At 33.3% G+C, this 17,748-nt stretch overlaps 1 protein-coding gene across 2 annotated transcripts; it reads right to left on the bottom strand.

Annotated features, from left to right (window-relative positions):
- Nucleotides 1–8,133: 8,133 nt before the first annotated feature.
- On the bottom strand, nucleotides 8,134–17,535 carry LOC18047594. Of its 2 annotated transcripts, none has more exons than XM_024186931.1 (6): nucleotides 17,455–17,535; nucleotides 16,489–16,667; nucleotides 13,451–13,970; nucleotides 12,559–12,718; nucleotides 11,331–11,441; nucleotides 8,134–8,435 (listed from the first exon to the last, which is right to left on the bottom strand). In XM_024186931.1, exons 2-6 carry the CDS (start codon nucleotides 16,627–16,629, stop codon nucleotides 8,390–8,392), a joined length of 978 nt encoding a protein of 325 aa, XP_024042699.1. In that variant the 5' UTR covers nucleotides 16,630–16,667; nucleotides 17,455–17,535; the 3' UTR covers nucleotides 8,134–8,389. The 2 variants fall into 2 exon arrangements, with proteins under 2 accessions (XP_024042699.1, XP_024042698.1); XM_024186930.1 differs by having other exon boundaries at nucleotides 11,331–11,444.
- Nucleotides 17,536–17,748: the final 213 nt, after the last annotated feature.

Raw genomic sequence — 17,748 nt, forward strand, 5'->3', positions numbered from 1 at the left:
GAATGAATAGGATTACGGCCATACACTGTTTGTTTACTTTATATAGCTGGAGATATTATTTAGTTGAATAAATTAGTGTGCACCCACTTCAATATTCCACATATCATAAATTAAACGCATTTTAAACTCTTACGTACTATATATGGAGCATTAATTAGAAAAAAAAAATTGACCTATTCAGATTGGAATAGATTTGATACTCAATTCCAAGAGTTTGTCACATTTTTTTTTAACTTTTGTGATAAAATAGTCAGCATTAACTTTTCTGAAAACGTTAAAACATCACAAATTAAGCTAGATTCTTATTTGACGATTTTATTGATTTGATAAAAGTCTTACAATACTTTTTTTATGTTCAAATTTAGTAAGTTAAACGTGCCATTGACTATAATCAAAAGTTAATTTCTTGGTTATTTCTTTTTTTTTTTTTTATTAATCACGAGGTATCCTGGGGAGGGCCCCAACTGTGGGGAACCCAGACTAGAAGTCCCCGCTCGAACCGGGAGGCACAGGTTCTCCTAACAAAGACGACTTCCCTGCGACTCGAACTGGGGAGCAAACCCAGTCAAGCCACTTAAGGGGACTCCATTGCCAATGGAGCCAACACTTTGTTGGTGGTTATTTCTTAATTCTTCAGTTTAAACGACGTTCTTTTAATGTTCACAGCTTTCAAGAAGTTTCCATACTATCAATTTAAAAAGCTCGCGACAAAACCCAAAAAAAGAAAAAAAAAAAAAAAAAAAAGGTAAAGATTTCGGTTTGTTATCATCAAGATCTAGACTAGGAAACCATATGTCCACGAAATAGTGTGAGAAAAAATCTCGACAACACCGTTCAATAACACACTTTACACACTCGTTGTACACGTTGAACATAAATTTTGAAAAAAATCATATTAAGGCACCATTCGATAGTGAATTGTTGTGGTTTAAACTACAATTGCTTTAATACATGATTATAAAATAAAAGGTAATTTGTTTGGTAAATCCGACTGAAAAATAATAAATTTAATTTTAATAATGAAGACATTATTAATTTTTCATCAAATAATTGGGCGGTGAGATCACACATTAATTAGCTTTCCAATCACCAGTTACGTGTTAAACAAATGGTAAAAACCAAACGAACCCCACACAATCACACAATTTTACTTGAAAATGCAACAACGACACGTATGTCTCCAATTTTTTATGAAAAAAATTATGTTTAACTCTATAGTTAGTAATATTTTCCATATGCTCCCCAAGATCAAATTCAATTAAAATATCGTTAGTGATGTTATATATAGAATCAATAATTTAATTGTTAAATCCATATGGATTTGACCGAGTCATTTTCAAACAATTTTATTTAATTGGTTACTAAGAATTTGAATCCTAAAGAAAATAAGGCGGCAAAAAATTAATTTAGACTAATAAATTGTGAGCGTAATTATAAATTATGAAAAGTATATTAGTATATATCATTACACTTATGTGCCAAATTATTATGCTCGTAGATTAATTAGTAAATTAAACGTGTCAAGTCAACCATTTTATTTTGATTTCCCAAGCTTTTGAAGTTTCCATACCATGAATATGACATTCAACAACATTTGAAACACTTGTTTAACAGATTATTGAACATGACAAAACCATATAAAGATTCCCACTAAAAGCTCTAATTATTGTACCTCTGCTCCATTCGTTGTGTTGATGGGCCTCCTCATGTGCGTTGGTTGATTGGTCATGGGGAGTGTCGTTTTTTGTATAATTGTTGGCTGGGTTCTTGTCCTTTGGTCATTTATAATCCTATAACGGCTTTTATAGTGCTGGTTTCCTTTTATTGGCGGGGTACAATCTAGGATAGGGGTAAGCTTTAGGATGTATTGCCCTCTTCCATTGTTAAGTAGATTTTATTAGTTCTTATTTTTAGTGGTGCCTACATTTGATTCGATGAGATCTTGCCTCTGATGACATTTTTCATTTGTAGACTATTTGGGAGCTTGTGCATTGCTCTAGACCAAATAATGAGTTTTTTTTTTTTTTTTTCGATTATCTAGTAGCGATATATCTCGTCTCGAGTTTCCTTTTTTCTCTAGTAGTTGTTGTATGGGTTTTTGGCTACTCATGATGCCTTATGCTCAAAGGGTTTCTTCATAGTCTCTCGATGTGTTTGCGGTTGGACTGCTAAGACTTCCTAGCATTTATTTATTGATTGCTCGCAGATTCGCCAGGTTTGGGTTTGTTCTTAGCAAATTTTGGGTATGAGAGATGTTTTTTTTACCTCACTGTTAACATGAATATATCTTTAATATTGATTTTGATGATAACAAATTTGATTAAGATTGATTAAGTCTTTATAAGCTCAAATGATTTTCATACTTTTTAAATGAATTGTCATTTTTGAAATAGTAAAGTTATATCCCTTAATGAAAAATGATTTTATAAAAGTTGTTTGTCAAATTCATGCCCTTATTAGAATAGCTTCTGGACACTGTCGGCGATTCGATAGTACGATAACGGCTAACCGATATCAAACAGACAAGGTGATCAGTTTCTGGAAACTGTCGGTGATCCGACATCTTGATAACGGCCAACCAACATAGAACAAAATTGAAAGTTTAGCCTCTGGACACTGTCGGTAATCCGACTTCTTGAAAATGATAAGTCGACATTTTCTATGTAGGTCACTGGACGATAACAGCAATCCGATATTTCTATAACAGTGATATGATAATTTGAAAATCTGTCCAAAAGTCATTTGCTCAAGTCAAAATAGTGATCCGACTTCGAGCAGAAAGTCAATAACAGCTAGTTTTCAGCTCCAACTATAAATAAGCTCAATTAAATTCAAATAAGAGTTTATCATAACGTTATTATTGAGAAAATCATTGAGCATACAACTTTTATTGAGCTTTAAATTCTTGTATACATCTAATTTACTCACACTTTAGAATTTCATTTGTAATTAAACACATTGTGTGTGAGAGATTTATTTTGTAATGTTTTTGAAAATCAAATTGAGAGGTTGTAAGTATTGAGATACACTTGAGTTAAGAGATTAAGGATAATCTCTTGTTGTAAAGATTTATTGACATTTTAGAAGTCAATTGTCTTGCTTAATGGAATCCTCAAGCCTTGTGAGCTTGGAGGCATGGACGTAGGCACGGTTAGCTGAACCACGTAAAAATCAAGTGTTTGATTTCTCTTCCCTTACTCTTTTATTATTTTGCTTGATTAAATTTAGTGCTTTTGTTCTTATTAAGGAAATAGATTTAAATTGTTGTGTGGTTTGTTTTGCATAAATTTTAATAATCCAATTCACCCCCCTCTTGGGTTGCTTATATAATATTTTACTCTCATGTATTGCTTCTTCATTGGCAGCGATGTGCCTCTTCTCGAAGTCATCTTCAGATCCTCTTGCGTGTTTTATTTTATTACAAATTTGGAAGGCCCGTAATGCTTTTTGATTTGATTTGCAGTTGATAACTCTATAAAATGAGAGTTATCATGGTGTTTTTATACTTAAATCAATATTATTTAAAGAGTAAATAATATGTTTTCAATGCATTTTAGTTTTTGCATGAGTAGTCATATAAGTTTAATTTTATTTAAATTCATGTGTTTTTAGATTACTGTAGGGGAGGGCAAACGGTTCGATTTTTTCCGAACCGAACGGAACCGAATGGTTTGGAAATCTATGAACCGATTGGTTTGTATTCGGTTCGACTTAAAACCGAACCAAACCGACAAACCGATAAACCGATCGGTTCTTTCACTAGATACTAAATAAATTTTAAAATAAAAAACATATATAAGTAAAATATAAATCTAAACCCTAAAATCTCTCACACCCCAACACAACACACACCATCTTTCTCACACCAGCCGACACATACACACCTCTGCACTCTCACTTTATCTTTCACACACACACACACCCCCCTTCACCATCTCCCTCACTTTTGCCAACACACACGCCCTACCCACCACCGTCACTTATCAGTCAGCCTGTCTTCGTCGCCGCCACGCTCATGTCAACATGTCTTCATCGCCATCGCAGTTGTGTAAACTTGTCATTGTCGCCGTAGCTAGCTTGTCGCAGTTCGTCCCGTCGCCCTCATGTTAGTCTTGCTTCTCGTTTGTCACGCTTCTGTTGTCAGTAGCCTGCCGATGCTATCGAGCTGGTGGAGTTGTGCAACTTGTGTTGACTCTTTTTTATTTATTCATGGTTATTTCTTAAATTAAATTGATTTTGCTGGAAAGATATGGAAGAAAATAGAAAGTTCAAGTTTACAATTACACAACATCCCGATATATTTCATGAAGTTCATGGAAGGGCTGTTGTTTTCAATTGAATCGACTTTAAGTATGCTCAATAATCCATTTCACACCTCTTTTTCTTAATTTTGTGAGTTGGACTTCATAGATTTGAGTATAATTTGTTGGGTATTTCATAAATAAATGGTTGAATGAATCATGATTTGCTTATTTTCTTTTGGTTTTATTCACTTCGATGTCTAATTATTATAATTCAATACAACCTTCAATCTAAAATCAATAAGCAGTACCACCAACAAAAAGGCTTCACGATCCAAATCTAAGCTAACTAGAACCAAATCACCCTAAACTAAATCGAATTGAACTTAAAAACCGAACCGAACCAACTTAGATTTGGATCATGAAGCCCTTTTGTTGGTGATACTGCTCATTGATTTTAGATTGAAGGCTGTATTGAATTCTAATAATTAGACATTGAAGTTTATAAAGAATCGAAAACCAATTACAAAATGAATTTGTAAAAAGAAAGATCTCTGATCTAAAAGACCTCATTGAAAAAGAAATATGTGCTGATCTACCATCTGTTTTTTGGAATAAAAAACAACATTTGGTTGATCTGCCTTATGAAAATTCTTTTGATGAAAAGCAAATACCCACCAAAGCTCGTCCAATCCAAATGAACATGGAATTGGAACAACAAAACGAAGAATAATATTTTAATGTTATGCAACAGCTCCTCGCTTCCAGATCAGAACCATCTATTGCCAGCACTTCTGATCACGAGAGTGAAGAGCCCTTTATATCACTTGGAAACGACAACGAAGATTGACGTCTTTCCATTGGATTGACTTTGGAATAACAGTGTTGGCTTTAGACAGATCAGTTTGTAAGAGAAGAGTCTCTTCTCTTTTTTACTAGAATTTATGTTGCGTATTGAACGCAGAAATTATGGCTTTGTATGAGATTTTAAAAATTAGGGCTACTGGAATAGACCCTTCAATCATATGATAATTATGAGTCTTGATTTGCAAAATCATACTTTTTAGAATGTTTTTGTCTTTTAAAGAAACTGTTATGTTCGGGTAACAGTCAAACGAGATAGGGCCTTTGCAAAGACTTGATTCTCTACTACTTAGTAAAGAATCATCAAAAGAGATGAATCGCCCATCTCTTAAGATAGCAAGAATAGAAGTATTAAGTCCTTCTTTAGTCAAGGGTTTTATTCCGACTTGTATTAAGCCGATATGAACATAATTAAAATTTTTATCTTTTAATTTCTTTAAAGAGTGTTCTGAAAATAGATGAATAGTCTCAAATGGCTTTGAAAGGGTTATATCACGTTCTTCAGTTTTTATAACACAATCATTCTTTAGAAAATCAAGCTTTTTTGTTTTGTAAATCATTTCTTTAGAGATTTTTGGTAATTTCCAATTATCAATAGCTTTATTAAAGTCTTCAATTACAAATTCTTCTGAATTTACAACATTCTTTGAATCTTTAGTCTTCCCGGAAGAAGAGCTAGAAAAGGAAGATGCTCTACAAAGTAGAGAATCCATGGATAAAAACCTATGTTCTAGTTTTACTCTTGTCGGTATGGCTACAATCCAAGACTAAGAATTGATTTTACTGCCCTTCAACCAAATCGAGACTTACGACCAAAAGCTACCAAGGCACCCAGAGGTAACACTCACCACACAAATAAAATTCAATTAAAACACAAGTCTTTAAACACAAAGTCTCTATCCTATATTACACTATCCTCCCCGTGGCTCTCAAATCAGGGTTCTGGCAAATCCAAATCCATCCTAAAGACTGTTATAAAACTGCTTTTACTGTTCCCTTTGGACACTATGAATAGACTGTTATGCCATTCGGTTTAAAAAATGCACCTTTAGAATTTCAAAGAATTATGAATGATATTTATAATCTTTTCTCTGAATTTTGCATTGTCTATATAGATGATGTAATGATTTTCTCCCAAACTATCAATCAACATTTCAAACATCTAAAGACATTTTTCCTTGCCACTAGGAAGGCTAGTTTAGCCATTTCTAGTTCTAAAGTTTCTTTATTCCAAACAAAAATCAGGTTTCTCGGTCATTACATTTCCAAAGGAACCATTACACCAATTGAAAGATCTCTTTTATTTGCTGATAAATTTCCTGATAAAATCCTTGATAAAACCCAATTGCAAAGATTTTTAGGAAGTTTGAATTATGTCCTTGACTTCTATCCTAACATAAATAAATTATCAAAACCTTTGCATGATAGATTAAAGAAAAATAATGTTGCATGGACTGAAGAACACACTAAAGTTGTTAAGCAAATAAAAAGTTCTGTTAAAGCTATTCCATGTTTATTTCTTACTAATCCTGCATTACCTAAAATCGTTGAGACTGATGCATCAGACTTAGGTTATGGAGGAATCTTAAAGCAAAAAGATAATAATAAAGAACAAATAGTACAATATGTTTCTACACATTGGAATGAATGTCAAAGAAACTACTCTACTATTAAAAAAGAAATTCTTTATATTGTTCTGTGAATTTCTAAATTCCAAAGTGATTTATTAAATAAAAAATTTATACTTATAATTGATTGCAAAGCTGCAAAACATGTTTTAGAAAAGGATGTACAAAACATTGCATCAAAACAGATTTTTGCACGATGACAAGCTATTTTAAGTGTTTTTGATTTTGACATTGAATTCATTAAAGACGATACAAATTCTATCCCTGATTTTCTAACCAAGGAATTTCTCCAAAACAGATAATGCCACCCAGACGGAAAGACAAAGGGAGAGGGATCCTCAAAGACCATGTATCCCAAACTCCATCTAAAGCATCTCAATCTTCTCCACCTAAAGAAAAATTACTTTCCTCTGCTATGCCGATCAAATCATGGATTGACATGGTTGAAGAACAAGAAGCCCAATCTAAAGCCATTGCCTCCCAGGAGCAGGTAAATGAATGGATGAAATCTATTTCAAAATCCCCTGAGTTTATGCTCGCTTTACAAAGTATTTCCCAAAATAAAGCTCTTTCTCCAGTTCCTGAGGAAGAGAAATCTGTTTCTAAAGCACTTTCAAAACCTTCCTCTTCTAAAGAAATTATTTCATGTGAAAGCTCTTCTTCAATCATTGTTTCTCAATCAAAGCTTTCACAAAAATCCTCGGATTGGTTTCATAAAACTCATCATCAAAACATTTTATCTATGGAATATGAGTTTTATCATTCTGATCCATTTCAAGCCATTTCAAAGATTTTCCCAGAAGGCTGGTTTTTCAAACCTTGGGATTTGTCAAAACTCCAGTCTTTCTACCAAAAGATTTTAGAAATCACTGAGTCTGTAAAATTCAAGCATTTCTTCCTCAGTGAATCCCACACTGAGCCAGCCTATTCAACGGCTACCATTCTTAAAGTTTTGAGCCCAAAACAGTGGGGTGATAAACTTCACAAACTAAAAACTTTTCCCGTCAGTTTCTAACAAAAATTATAGCACTATTTATTTTTCTCTTACTAGGACTATCAACAGGTCTGGTTTAACACTTTCTTCATACAAAACCCTAAAAAGACCCATTCATGGTTATTCTTCTTCAATTCGAAGATAACCGTTCAAAGCCTTCCAAATTGGTTCAAATAATGGTGGAACTATTTTGGGTCAAGCCCATAAATACTCACTCCAAATGCCATAAACTGTTTAAACCTTTTTAAAGCCCATTATGTCTCCTCTGAGTCAGAAAAGAGATTCCCTTATTTTCTCTGTTTCTGTACAAATTTCTTCCTTCCTTAGGTTTGGATGTGAAATTTTCAGTACCACACTATCGAAGCCCAATTGATTCTACAATAGACCTTTAAAGTCAAATGGTGGTCTAAATTTAATGAAAAGTCAAAACTGACTGAAGCCACAGTACGAACATGACTTTCCTCAAAAGGCCTCCTTCGGCCCAGTATCAAAGATTCTAAAGTTCAGAGCACTTTCTTATCTCAAAAGTCTAAGGCCCAATCTCTTTTGGCCAGTGCAGAAACGAAGAAGTATATTTTAATGTTATGCAACAGCTCCTCGCTTCCAGATCAGAACCATCTATTGCCAGCACTTCTAATCACGAGAGTGAAGAGCCCTTTATATCACTTGGAAACGACAACGAAGATGATTGCTTCGGCATCTTTCCTCCTGTAAAGCATTGTTAAAGCTTTAGTAAAAAAAAAAAAAAAAAAAAAATTAATAATAATAATAATAATAATAATAATCATTATTTTCCTGTACTTATCATTTGTAATTTCAGTAATTTCCTTATAATTATCGCTTGTACTCATTTCCCCTGCACTTCCCATTTGTAATAATTTCCCTGTAATTATTATTTTCACATTTTTATCTTCCACTACTCACTACCCTTTACGGGAAAAATTGTGAAGGCAAATTTTTAAAGTTTTCTGCAATTTTATCTTCCTCTAGTCACTACCCTTTGCGGGAAAAATTGTGAAGATAAATTTTCAAAGCTTCCTGGCCCACTCAAAAGTTAAAGACAAAGACAAAATGATGTTGTCTCCCACGTTGTAAAAGCAAGTACTGTTGTTGGGCCCCATTCTCCACATTCACTCGTAAAGATTGTGATTCATGTGCGTCTACAGCACCAAATGAAGCAAAAGCCAAAAGCCCCATGAAGACCCCCGAGATTCGTGGATCTTGCCTCGAGTCTTCCAGCTTATTTATTCTCCTCTCTCTCGTAAGAAAGGCAGAGTCTTTTTTTTTTAGGGGGAAGAGCAAGGATTCTCTCTACGATAAATCAAACAAGACCTTAAGGAAATTTTCCTGTCTTGTAATCTTTTCCATTTTCTCCAATTGTAAAGCAATATTGTAAACATTTTCTTTCTTTATTTTCCTTCTTTCTTTCTACAAGGCTCTCGGGATCCAAGCAAACTTGTAAGATCTCTATGTAATCTATTTCTTGTAATTAAATTTAAAGTTTACATTTAAATTGTCTTTTAATTTTCAAGAGCATGCATCGCAGGCTGATCTTCTATATCAAAATCCTGCCATAAAACCTGATACGATTCCTCTAAGGCAAAGAGACCGGATCTTTGTCCTTAGTTGTACTTTCTCTTCTCCCTCTATTTAATCAGAATACTAGTTCTGGGATCCAGATCTAGTATTATTTGTGAGCCCTGTTTGCGGTATATAGGTTGGAAAACAGAACATGCGGGATATTGATCTGTTCTAAGTCAGATCTGGTCCCAAAGGCAGATTCAGTTCTGCATTGATCTAGTAACAACGCCACGTACCAATTCTAATTGTTTATTATTGTCTTTAAATTATTTAATCTTTTGAACACACACACACTCCACGATCCATCAAATAGTACAATATGTTTCTGCACATTGAAATGAATGCCGAAGAAACTATTTTACTATTAAAAAAGAAATTCTTTCTATTGTTCTGTGCATTTCTAAATTCCAAAGTGATTTATTAAATCAAAAATTTGTACTTAGAATTGATTGCAAAACTGCAAAACATGTTTTAGAAAAAGGATGTACAAAATATTGCATCAAAACAGATTTTTGCACGATGGCAAACTATTTTAAGTGTTTTTTATTTTGACATTGAATTCATTAAAAGCGATACAAATTCTATCCCTGATTTTCTAACCAGGGAATTTCTCCAAAACAGATAATGCCACCCAGACGAAAAGACAAAGGGAAAGGGATCCTCAAAGACCCTGTATCCCAAACTCCATCTAAAGCATCCCAATCTCCCCCCTAAAGCAAGACCTAGGATCTTTTATAAAATAAAAGATTATTTTTAATACATATAATAATATTACATTTTCAAATAAAGATAATATATAGTAATATTATTAATTCTCTATGAATAATATAATATTATTTTTAGGTAATTTCAACTTGAGTCAATGTAAATTATTATTTTTAACTAAATATAATAATATTTTATTTAAATAAGTTTAATAGTATTATTCTTAATAAATGTAATTTATAAAATAAAATAATATTATTATTTTACTAAATAAGATTTTTTATTTTATTTTATTAAATATAATTATATTAAATTTAATTAAATTTAATAAAAAAAAAGTAAAAAAAGAAGTGGGAGTGGGAATCCAACTCCCCACTCTAAAAATGGGTGGGGACTACTTAGTGGAATTCTCACTCCTCTCATAAAATATGTAAGTAAACATTAAAGTGAGAAGAATCCACACTCCTCACTCCCGCTCCAGTAAGTAAACATAGCATAAGAGAGAGAGAGAGAGAGAGAGAGGAACAAACCGGACAAAGGGGAAAAAAATAAATTCAAGACACTTCAGGAACTAACAGAAGCTGAAAAATTACAAGGGTTGAAACTCTATGAGGAAATCCAATGTTGTGTGAACAATCAAGAGAAATATAAGATGATACAGACAAGGAAAGTTTTCTCCTCAATGGGTGTTCCTGATTGAACATAGATATTATGGAGATGAAAGAGTTCCATGTATTGTAAGACGGCAGATTGGTTCCAACAATTTGGAAGAGTTGTAGGGCTGAGAATAGAAATCCCTTTCAAATGAATGTGATTCGGATTTTTAAATATTCAATTTTATGTGATCAAAGAAAACTGCTTCCTTGCCCAAAATGCAACTACCGATGAGATCGTGAATATTAACTATTTAGTTTGAAATTTTCAGCATCAAAACAATGTATATTTAGTCAAGTCAACCCATCAGTTACTCTCCTGACTTTGATGGCTTCAGTATTGCACAAGCTGTGAGATATTGGTCATAGATCACAAGAAGTAGAAGCTTCGAAGAGTCAATATTGAAGGCTTGCCAAGTTGTATTCTGAATTTCATGCCAGTAGGATAATTTACTAGGTCTCATATGATTTATTTTAAAAGCAGAGCCACAAAGAAGACAGAATACCTGATAGAGCTTCAAGCTCCTTGAGCGTAATTCATGTTTAATGAGAATAGAAAACCAATTAAATAAGATCTGAAAATTTTTTATTAGAACCCACTCAATGCAGATGAATTTTAAGTTTTATATCCCAAAAACTAGGGATGATAAGAAAAACTACGCACCTAGAAAGCCAATCTGACATTATTCCAGCATAAGGAAGCAGATGAAAGTAATCCACAACCTGAGTAACTGTCCATTTCCCAGAACTTTTTGTGACTAAAGGGCCCTGCAAACTACTTCAATAGAAGAACAAGATTATCAGGAAACTTGCAGCAGCAAGTTGGAATAGTAAATTTATCAGAATCTTAATCATTTGTAATCCTCTACCGTACCCATTTGAGGTCCAAGCAAATCCACTAATTCAAAATTTATTTATTGTTATCCTTGCTTGTAGGAGAAGCAACCTACCCGATGCTTCTTCTAGTTAGAATAGCAAAAGGAAGAGATTCAAAACACCACCAAATAATCATCCAAAAACCATATCTTCCATTTTCTTTCAGCTATTATGAGGATAAGGTCAATCACTCTTCACAGAGTATAAGCAAAATATATATTTTATTTTTCTTTCAGTTATTATGTTGATCAGATTAATGCTGTGAAACAAGTGTCCGACCCCTGAACTATGCAAACACTCCACAAGGGAAAATCATAGTTTATGATGTCCCAAGCTATTAAACAGTTTCAAATAAGCACAAACATACAACTTGTTTAGAGACAAGGACACTGTTACCACTCTGATGATAGAAGAAACCAACAGAAAAAATGTAGTTCACAGATTCAAACTGTACGATTCTAATGGCTAGGAAGATGTAAAAATTGTCAAAACCTTAATGCTTAAAGCTCAATTAATTTCATTTTTAGTTGTAAATTTTCACATAATGATAGCAAGTACATAGTATGACAACAGCCATTACCATGTGTGCAATTTATTGGTACCTAATGAAAATATCAGCAATGAGATGGTCAAGTCTAATCACCAAAAGTGAGTTTCTAACATCATCGTTTAAAGTTATATAGGCTGTTAGTTAAACCAAATCCTTCATTTAAAGTTATATATAGGCTGTAGCTAAACTACATCCTTAGTCATAAATTTGAGTCAACCCTATAAAAAGAAAAATAAATAAAGCTTCTTCTTTTGGTCGTTTCTTTGTCCGGCAGATAACACTATCCATATGTAATGCAGCAATGGCTACGAAAGTTTAAATGTTGAAAGCACCATAGCACAACTCAAGATAAAAATAAATTTTGATAAAAAATAACCAGTGGATAAATCTAGTCTACTAACAAGACTTAGAAAACAAAAATAGAGTCGTTACATGCTAACTAAAAAAGGGTAGATTAGAACCAAACCTGTCAATAGCATCTCTAATTGGAATTTCAAAAACATCATCACTTTTGGACTCTTTGCATTGCATTATGTAAAACCTAGCCATTGTCTTTTCCTTACTTAGAGAATATGCAACATCACTCCTGATAATGATAAGTTCGTTTTGATTAATTCCTTTTCCATCTACAAGAACCATATTCAACCATCAGCAAGTCTTTTTGAAGTGTAAAAACAAAAGAGCAAAAATTTAATTATAAAGTATTCAAAACCAGTCAAGGACACAGCGTTTGATAGGGAGGTCGGAGTATATCCGTATTCATCGGGACATAGACAATTAATTCATAATGTTCGAACGTTGAAAACTTGGTTCAGTGAAAGTGCACATGAAATAAAACAACAGAAGTTAACGTCCTCAAAAACTAAGTCATTGAATGAATTTAAAAGTTAAATACATTGTTTATAAGCAAAAACAACTCTAACAGCATACTAACTTGCCCAGAATATCCTAATAATTGCTGCTTCCAAAAGAGAACTTATACGCTTCATATCAGATGCCTAATAGTCAATTTATAATCAGTTGACAAAATAAAAAAGTTTCCAAATAGAAGTGTTTCAAGGCCTTCCATTTAGTCTCTCCCAACACAGGAACAGGCAGTTTACCTTGGAGTTCTTATAGCATGATCAAATTATTCAACAGTTCAACAGCCCTAAATCCCAATCCTCGGAAACGTTATTTGAGGCAACTGAATCACACTCAAGTTTCTTTTTCTCATATAATCACGAAAAAGTACTAATCACAAATGCTTTTACCATTTATAGTGTTGAAAGGGTTATCAATAGAACTTATATCAACTGTACGTCCACATTTACTGATTTATTTATTGATCTATGTAATGTATTCAGAAGATAGCATACCTGCTGCTTCCTTAACAGCTGAAAATGCAACTTGCTGAAGGGTATCTTCATCCACAGCATCTTCAAAAAAATTTCTAGTAACTTTTATCTTTTTCCTTTTTTGTTTTCCCTCTGACATAACTTCTGAGATGCAACTAGAGACATCCAAATCTTTTTCAATCTGTGAAAAAAACCCCTCAGTCATGGAACTATGTTTCAGAAAGCAGTTCTCCTTCCTTGAGTCAATTAAAAGAACTGCAACTTTAGAAATTGGCCACCCCTCTGTGCTTGGAATATCTTTTGATGCATCTAAACTGTTGGATATATCACATGCATCCATAATTTTCTTCTCCGTCACTGAAAGCTGTTTGTCCGGGTCATCCAATTCAGAATCATTGGATCTTTGCATAAGCTTCATATGTGCCAACAAAGTAGGCTTCAGAACCACAGCTAATTTGGAAAATGACTCAAAACCTTCAAATTTCAGCTGCCGATGTTGTTTTATGTGGTAATAGTTGTGTAGCAACACCACAGCATGTACCTAAATGAGATAAATATACCAAAAAGAAAAATGAAAAATGTTAAAAAGAGTAAATCATAATAACCTACCATTGGAATGACTGACAAATAAGCGAAACTATTTTTCTGGAAATCATTATTATTATTATTTTTATTGGCATGTATTGTGTTTAAATTAAACAATAATGCAGCGGGTACTAGCAAAACTTGATTTATTTATTTATTTTTTGATAGGAAACAAAGAAACTAGTATCAATAAGAACAATAATTACAAAATGTGAACAAGGAGTCCACAAAGAAAGAAACCCCCAAAAGATCGCTAGAAGATCTACACAGTTGAATGCTAATCAAATGACAATATAAGCATAGGATCTAAAAGATTATGAAAGCTTTACAACAAAAACATAACAAAAACACAGAATTAAGCCAACACTCCTTCCCCGTTTACATGAATGGGGAAGAAAGAAGAATCTTGAAATTCCTCAGTAATCGAGGCCCAAAGAGAAGCTAAAAATTGCTCTTTCCCACAAAAATATGATATCTTCCTCTAAATCATAAAAAATGCTTCTATTTCTTTCAATCCAAATCACCCAAAAAGTGGTCATCTGAACATTTCCACAAGCACTCTAGCCTTTTCACCTTTCCCAAAAACATAAATAAACTCTGAAAGCACAAACATACCAGAAGCTGGCATCACCCAAGAGATTTTAGCTGCCTGAAACTATCTACTCCACAGCTGGACAGCATTGTGATAATACAGAAACAAATGATCCGTACTTTTGCCATTTCTCTTGCACATGACACACCAACAAGGAGACAAACACACATTAGGATTCCGCCTTTGAATAATATTACCATTACTAAGCTTTACCAAAAGCGAATGACCAAGCAAAAATTTGAACTTTACTTGGGACTTTAGCTTTCCAGATCATATGGGCAGGCTGAAAGTTCAAAAGAACTTGATCATCAATCAACTTATCGAAAAATGATTTCAGCTTCCAAATTCTTTTATCCTCTACCATAACATTAACTGAAACATTCTCCAATAAAGCCAAACGAGTAGCACAAAACTTACTGCTTTATTTACAGTTAAGTTTCTAATTTGGCCCTCAAAATCTTCAAGTTTTTACTTGACATGGCTAGTTATTGGCTGATGTGACAATGATAGCAATCCATTAATGAAATATGTTCGTCTAGCTTGCCTTCTCATATGTTATTTCTTTTTAAGATTCGAAGAACGGATCAAAATGGAATTGAAAACTTTAATAAGAGGTTCTAAATAGCAAGGTTAAGGATCATCGACAAACAGGGAGACATTTATCAAATTTCATGAATTAAGTGTAGACTCAAAAAAAAAAAAAGCCAAGCTTTCTTAGGGAAACGGTTGTTGAAAGTCTGTGCTATGTCACCACTCAGTCAAAGCTCTTATACAGCCTCCAACACATGGCACATGGATCTAACACAAGCAAAACAGCAAGTTACACAATGTAACTTGGTTAATATGATGGGTTTGTTTCGAACTCACAACCTTTGAGTAACCAATCAACCTCAAACCTTAAGCTAATATTTAAGGGCATAAGCTCTAACTAGTTAGATATGATTGTTTATTACATTCTCCTATCCGAAGTAAAGATGGTATCAAAATGGATGGGATTTCGATATTGTGGTTAAAAATATTTTTTACATTCCCTTATTCGAAGTAAAGATTGTATCAAAATGGATGGGATTTCAATATGGTGGTTAAAGACTCTAATCACTGTTTTTAGAAAAATTCTTTTCTGTTGATGTGCATTATGTTGTAAGCAATAAGAAGCAAATTTGATTTTGGGAGGATAAGGGGATTGAGGATCACATTTTAGCTTAATATTTCCTTGGCCCTATCAACCATCTAACTTAGCTGATGTTTCCATATCTTTATTTTATTAAATTATTTATTTATTTTAAATAGTACATAAATGTAAACTAAATGCTGCAGAATTTACCTAAATCTCACCCCAAGAGATCTTAACAGTTGACCACCTAATAGCCACAACAAGAATCCAAAACCCAAATCATGACATGCTCCGAAAAGTCAGAACGACTAAATTAACTAAAGCAATAAATACTGGCTTTGGTATATCTGAGAGCAGATAGGCATACATTTTTCTTCATTCCGAAAACAAATGAAAATCATGCAAAGCCTCCCATAACAGAATGATACTAGATGGACATTCAAGTGATGACCGTAAATCTACTCCACTGAGGCTCATAAAATACAACTCCAGTATCATTTTCAGCAAGAGAACCAAAATACATTGAGAAACATATCCCGACATGATTTACTAAAACGAGAAATAATAAAGTTAATATAAATCTGATGGTTTCTGAAGATGTTAAAGTCAACAAATAAAAAGATATGAAATAGAAAGACTGCTCATGCAACAAACAAGAAAATTAATCATTCAATCCAACAAAAAACATGGTAGTTTGAGAAGAGTCGCAATGGAACCTTAAAAAGAAGAAGCCAAAATGCAAGATCAAACAAAGCATGGAAAGACCACCTGTTTTGCAACAGACTGCTGTAGAGATTCAGATGGAGTGTCTCGCGAGGAAGGTCTTGCTGGTAGCAATGGATCAACCAAGTAATCCAATAATAAAAGGACTGTGTCTTCAGTCGCACATAAATCTGAAGCAGACATCATTCAGTTCTTTCCGAGCAGAACTCTACTCAAATTAATATCTGTATTAGAAAAGCAAATACCAAGATTCAGGTTTACACTCAAAGCTTTATCAAAGAAGTCCAAGAAATTCTGATATGCATTTATGTCACAGTCCACCGCGAAAGCATGCGTAATTGTCCAATTATGCAAATTTCTCGCTTTTCACTGCTTATCAAAAGAAAAAAGGGAAAAAAAATGCATTTCCTTTATAGCTTCAGCCTTCAGCACCCAAGCCAAGTCCAACAATTGAGAAGATATATAAAATATAAAAAATTATGCACACCCATACATTGTATTATTTTCTCAGTCATCGTTTTCTCCCAAGAAACTTAAAAAATAAAAAATAAAAAATACAATAAAATAAAATCTTGCTAAGCCGTTCTCCAGAAAAGATTAACTTTTTTCCCCAAACAGACCATCAAATTCCTAATATGAAACTTTGAGGTAAAATTATTCAATGCTCTAGTAAAATTAAATCTTTTAATCTTTTAATTAATTTCCCTTCACAGCATTTTACCTTTTGGCAATTAAAACAAACATAAGCACAGGCTTAAGTCTCAGTTTACCAAACATATGATCTAATATTATCCAACAAAAGGAAAAAAAAAAGGGGTTAAAAAAAATCCCAAATGAACCGCGCAATAAACCCAGATGGTGAACTTAAAAGTTTTATGATCAAAGTTTAAGCAAAAACCCAAAACCCAACAAAGAACTGAAAATGGGTAGTAAAAATTCAACTAGGGTTTCGGAATTCTGAAAATGGAAACAATGTGAATGAGTAATTAAAAGAGTGTGAAGGTGAATTACCAATTCCCGATATTAGAATCTTGAAAGCTCTCAGAGCATTTTTGTGAGACTTGGTGGAAATCGCAGTCTGTACTGCATAAAAGCCTCTGAAGGGCGCCCAATGTGCGTTTTTTGGGCGCCAAGGTATCAAACATAGGTCCCTAATTTTCAGGAAAATTACAATTAGACCTTGTAGTTATTACTTTTTCAATAAGGCCCCTACATTGGTTTTATAGGAGAAGCAAAAATTCATTAATAGAGCGAAATTAGCCACTATTATTACATCTTAGGCAAGATGGACCTCACATACGATAT

This window comes from Citrus clementina, unplaced genomic scaffold, assembly GCF_000493195.1.
Source record: "Citrus clementina cultivar Clemenules unplaced genomic scaffold, Citrus_clementina_v1.0 scaffold_3, whole genome shotgun sequence".
Classification (NCBI taxonomy): Eukaryota; Viridiplantae; Streptophyta; class Magnoliopsida; order Sapindales; family Rutaceae; genus Citrus; species Citrus x clementina.

Coding starts and splice junctions, on each gene's coding strand:
- LOC18047594 (XM_024186930.1), bottom strand. CDS start 16,629: ATGATGTCTGCTTCAGATTTATGTGCGACTGAAGACACAGTCCTTTTA. Junction 13,971..16,488: donor AGCAGTCTGTTGCAAAACAG/GTGGTCTTTCCA, acceptor TATCTCATTTAG/GTACATGCTGTGGTGTTGCT. Junction 12,719..13,450: donor AGCTGTTAAGGAAGCAGCAG/GTATGCTATCTT, acceptor TGGTTCTTGTAG/ATGGAAAAGGAATTAATCAA.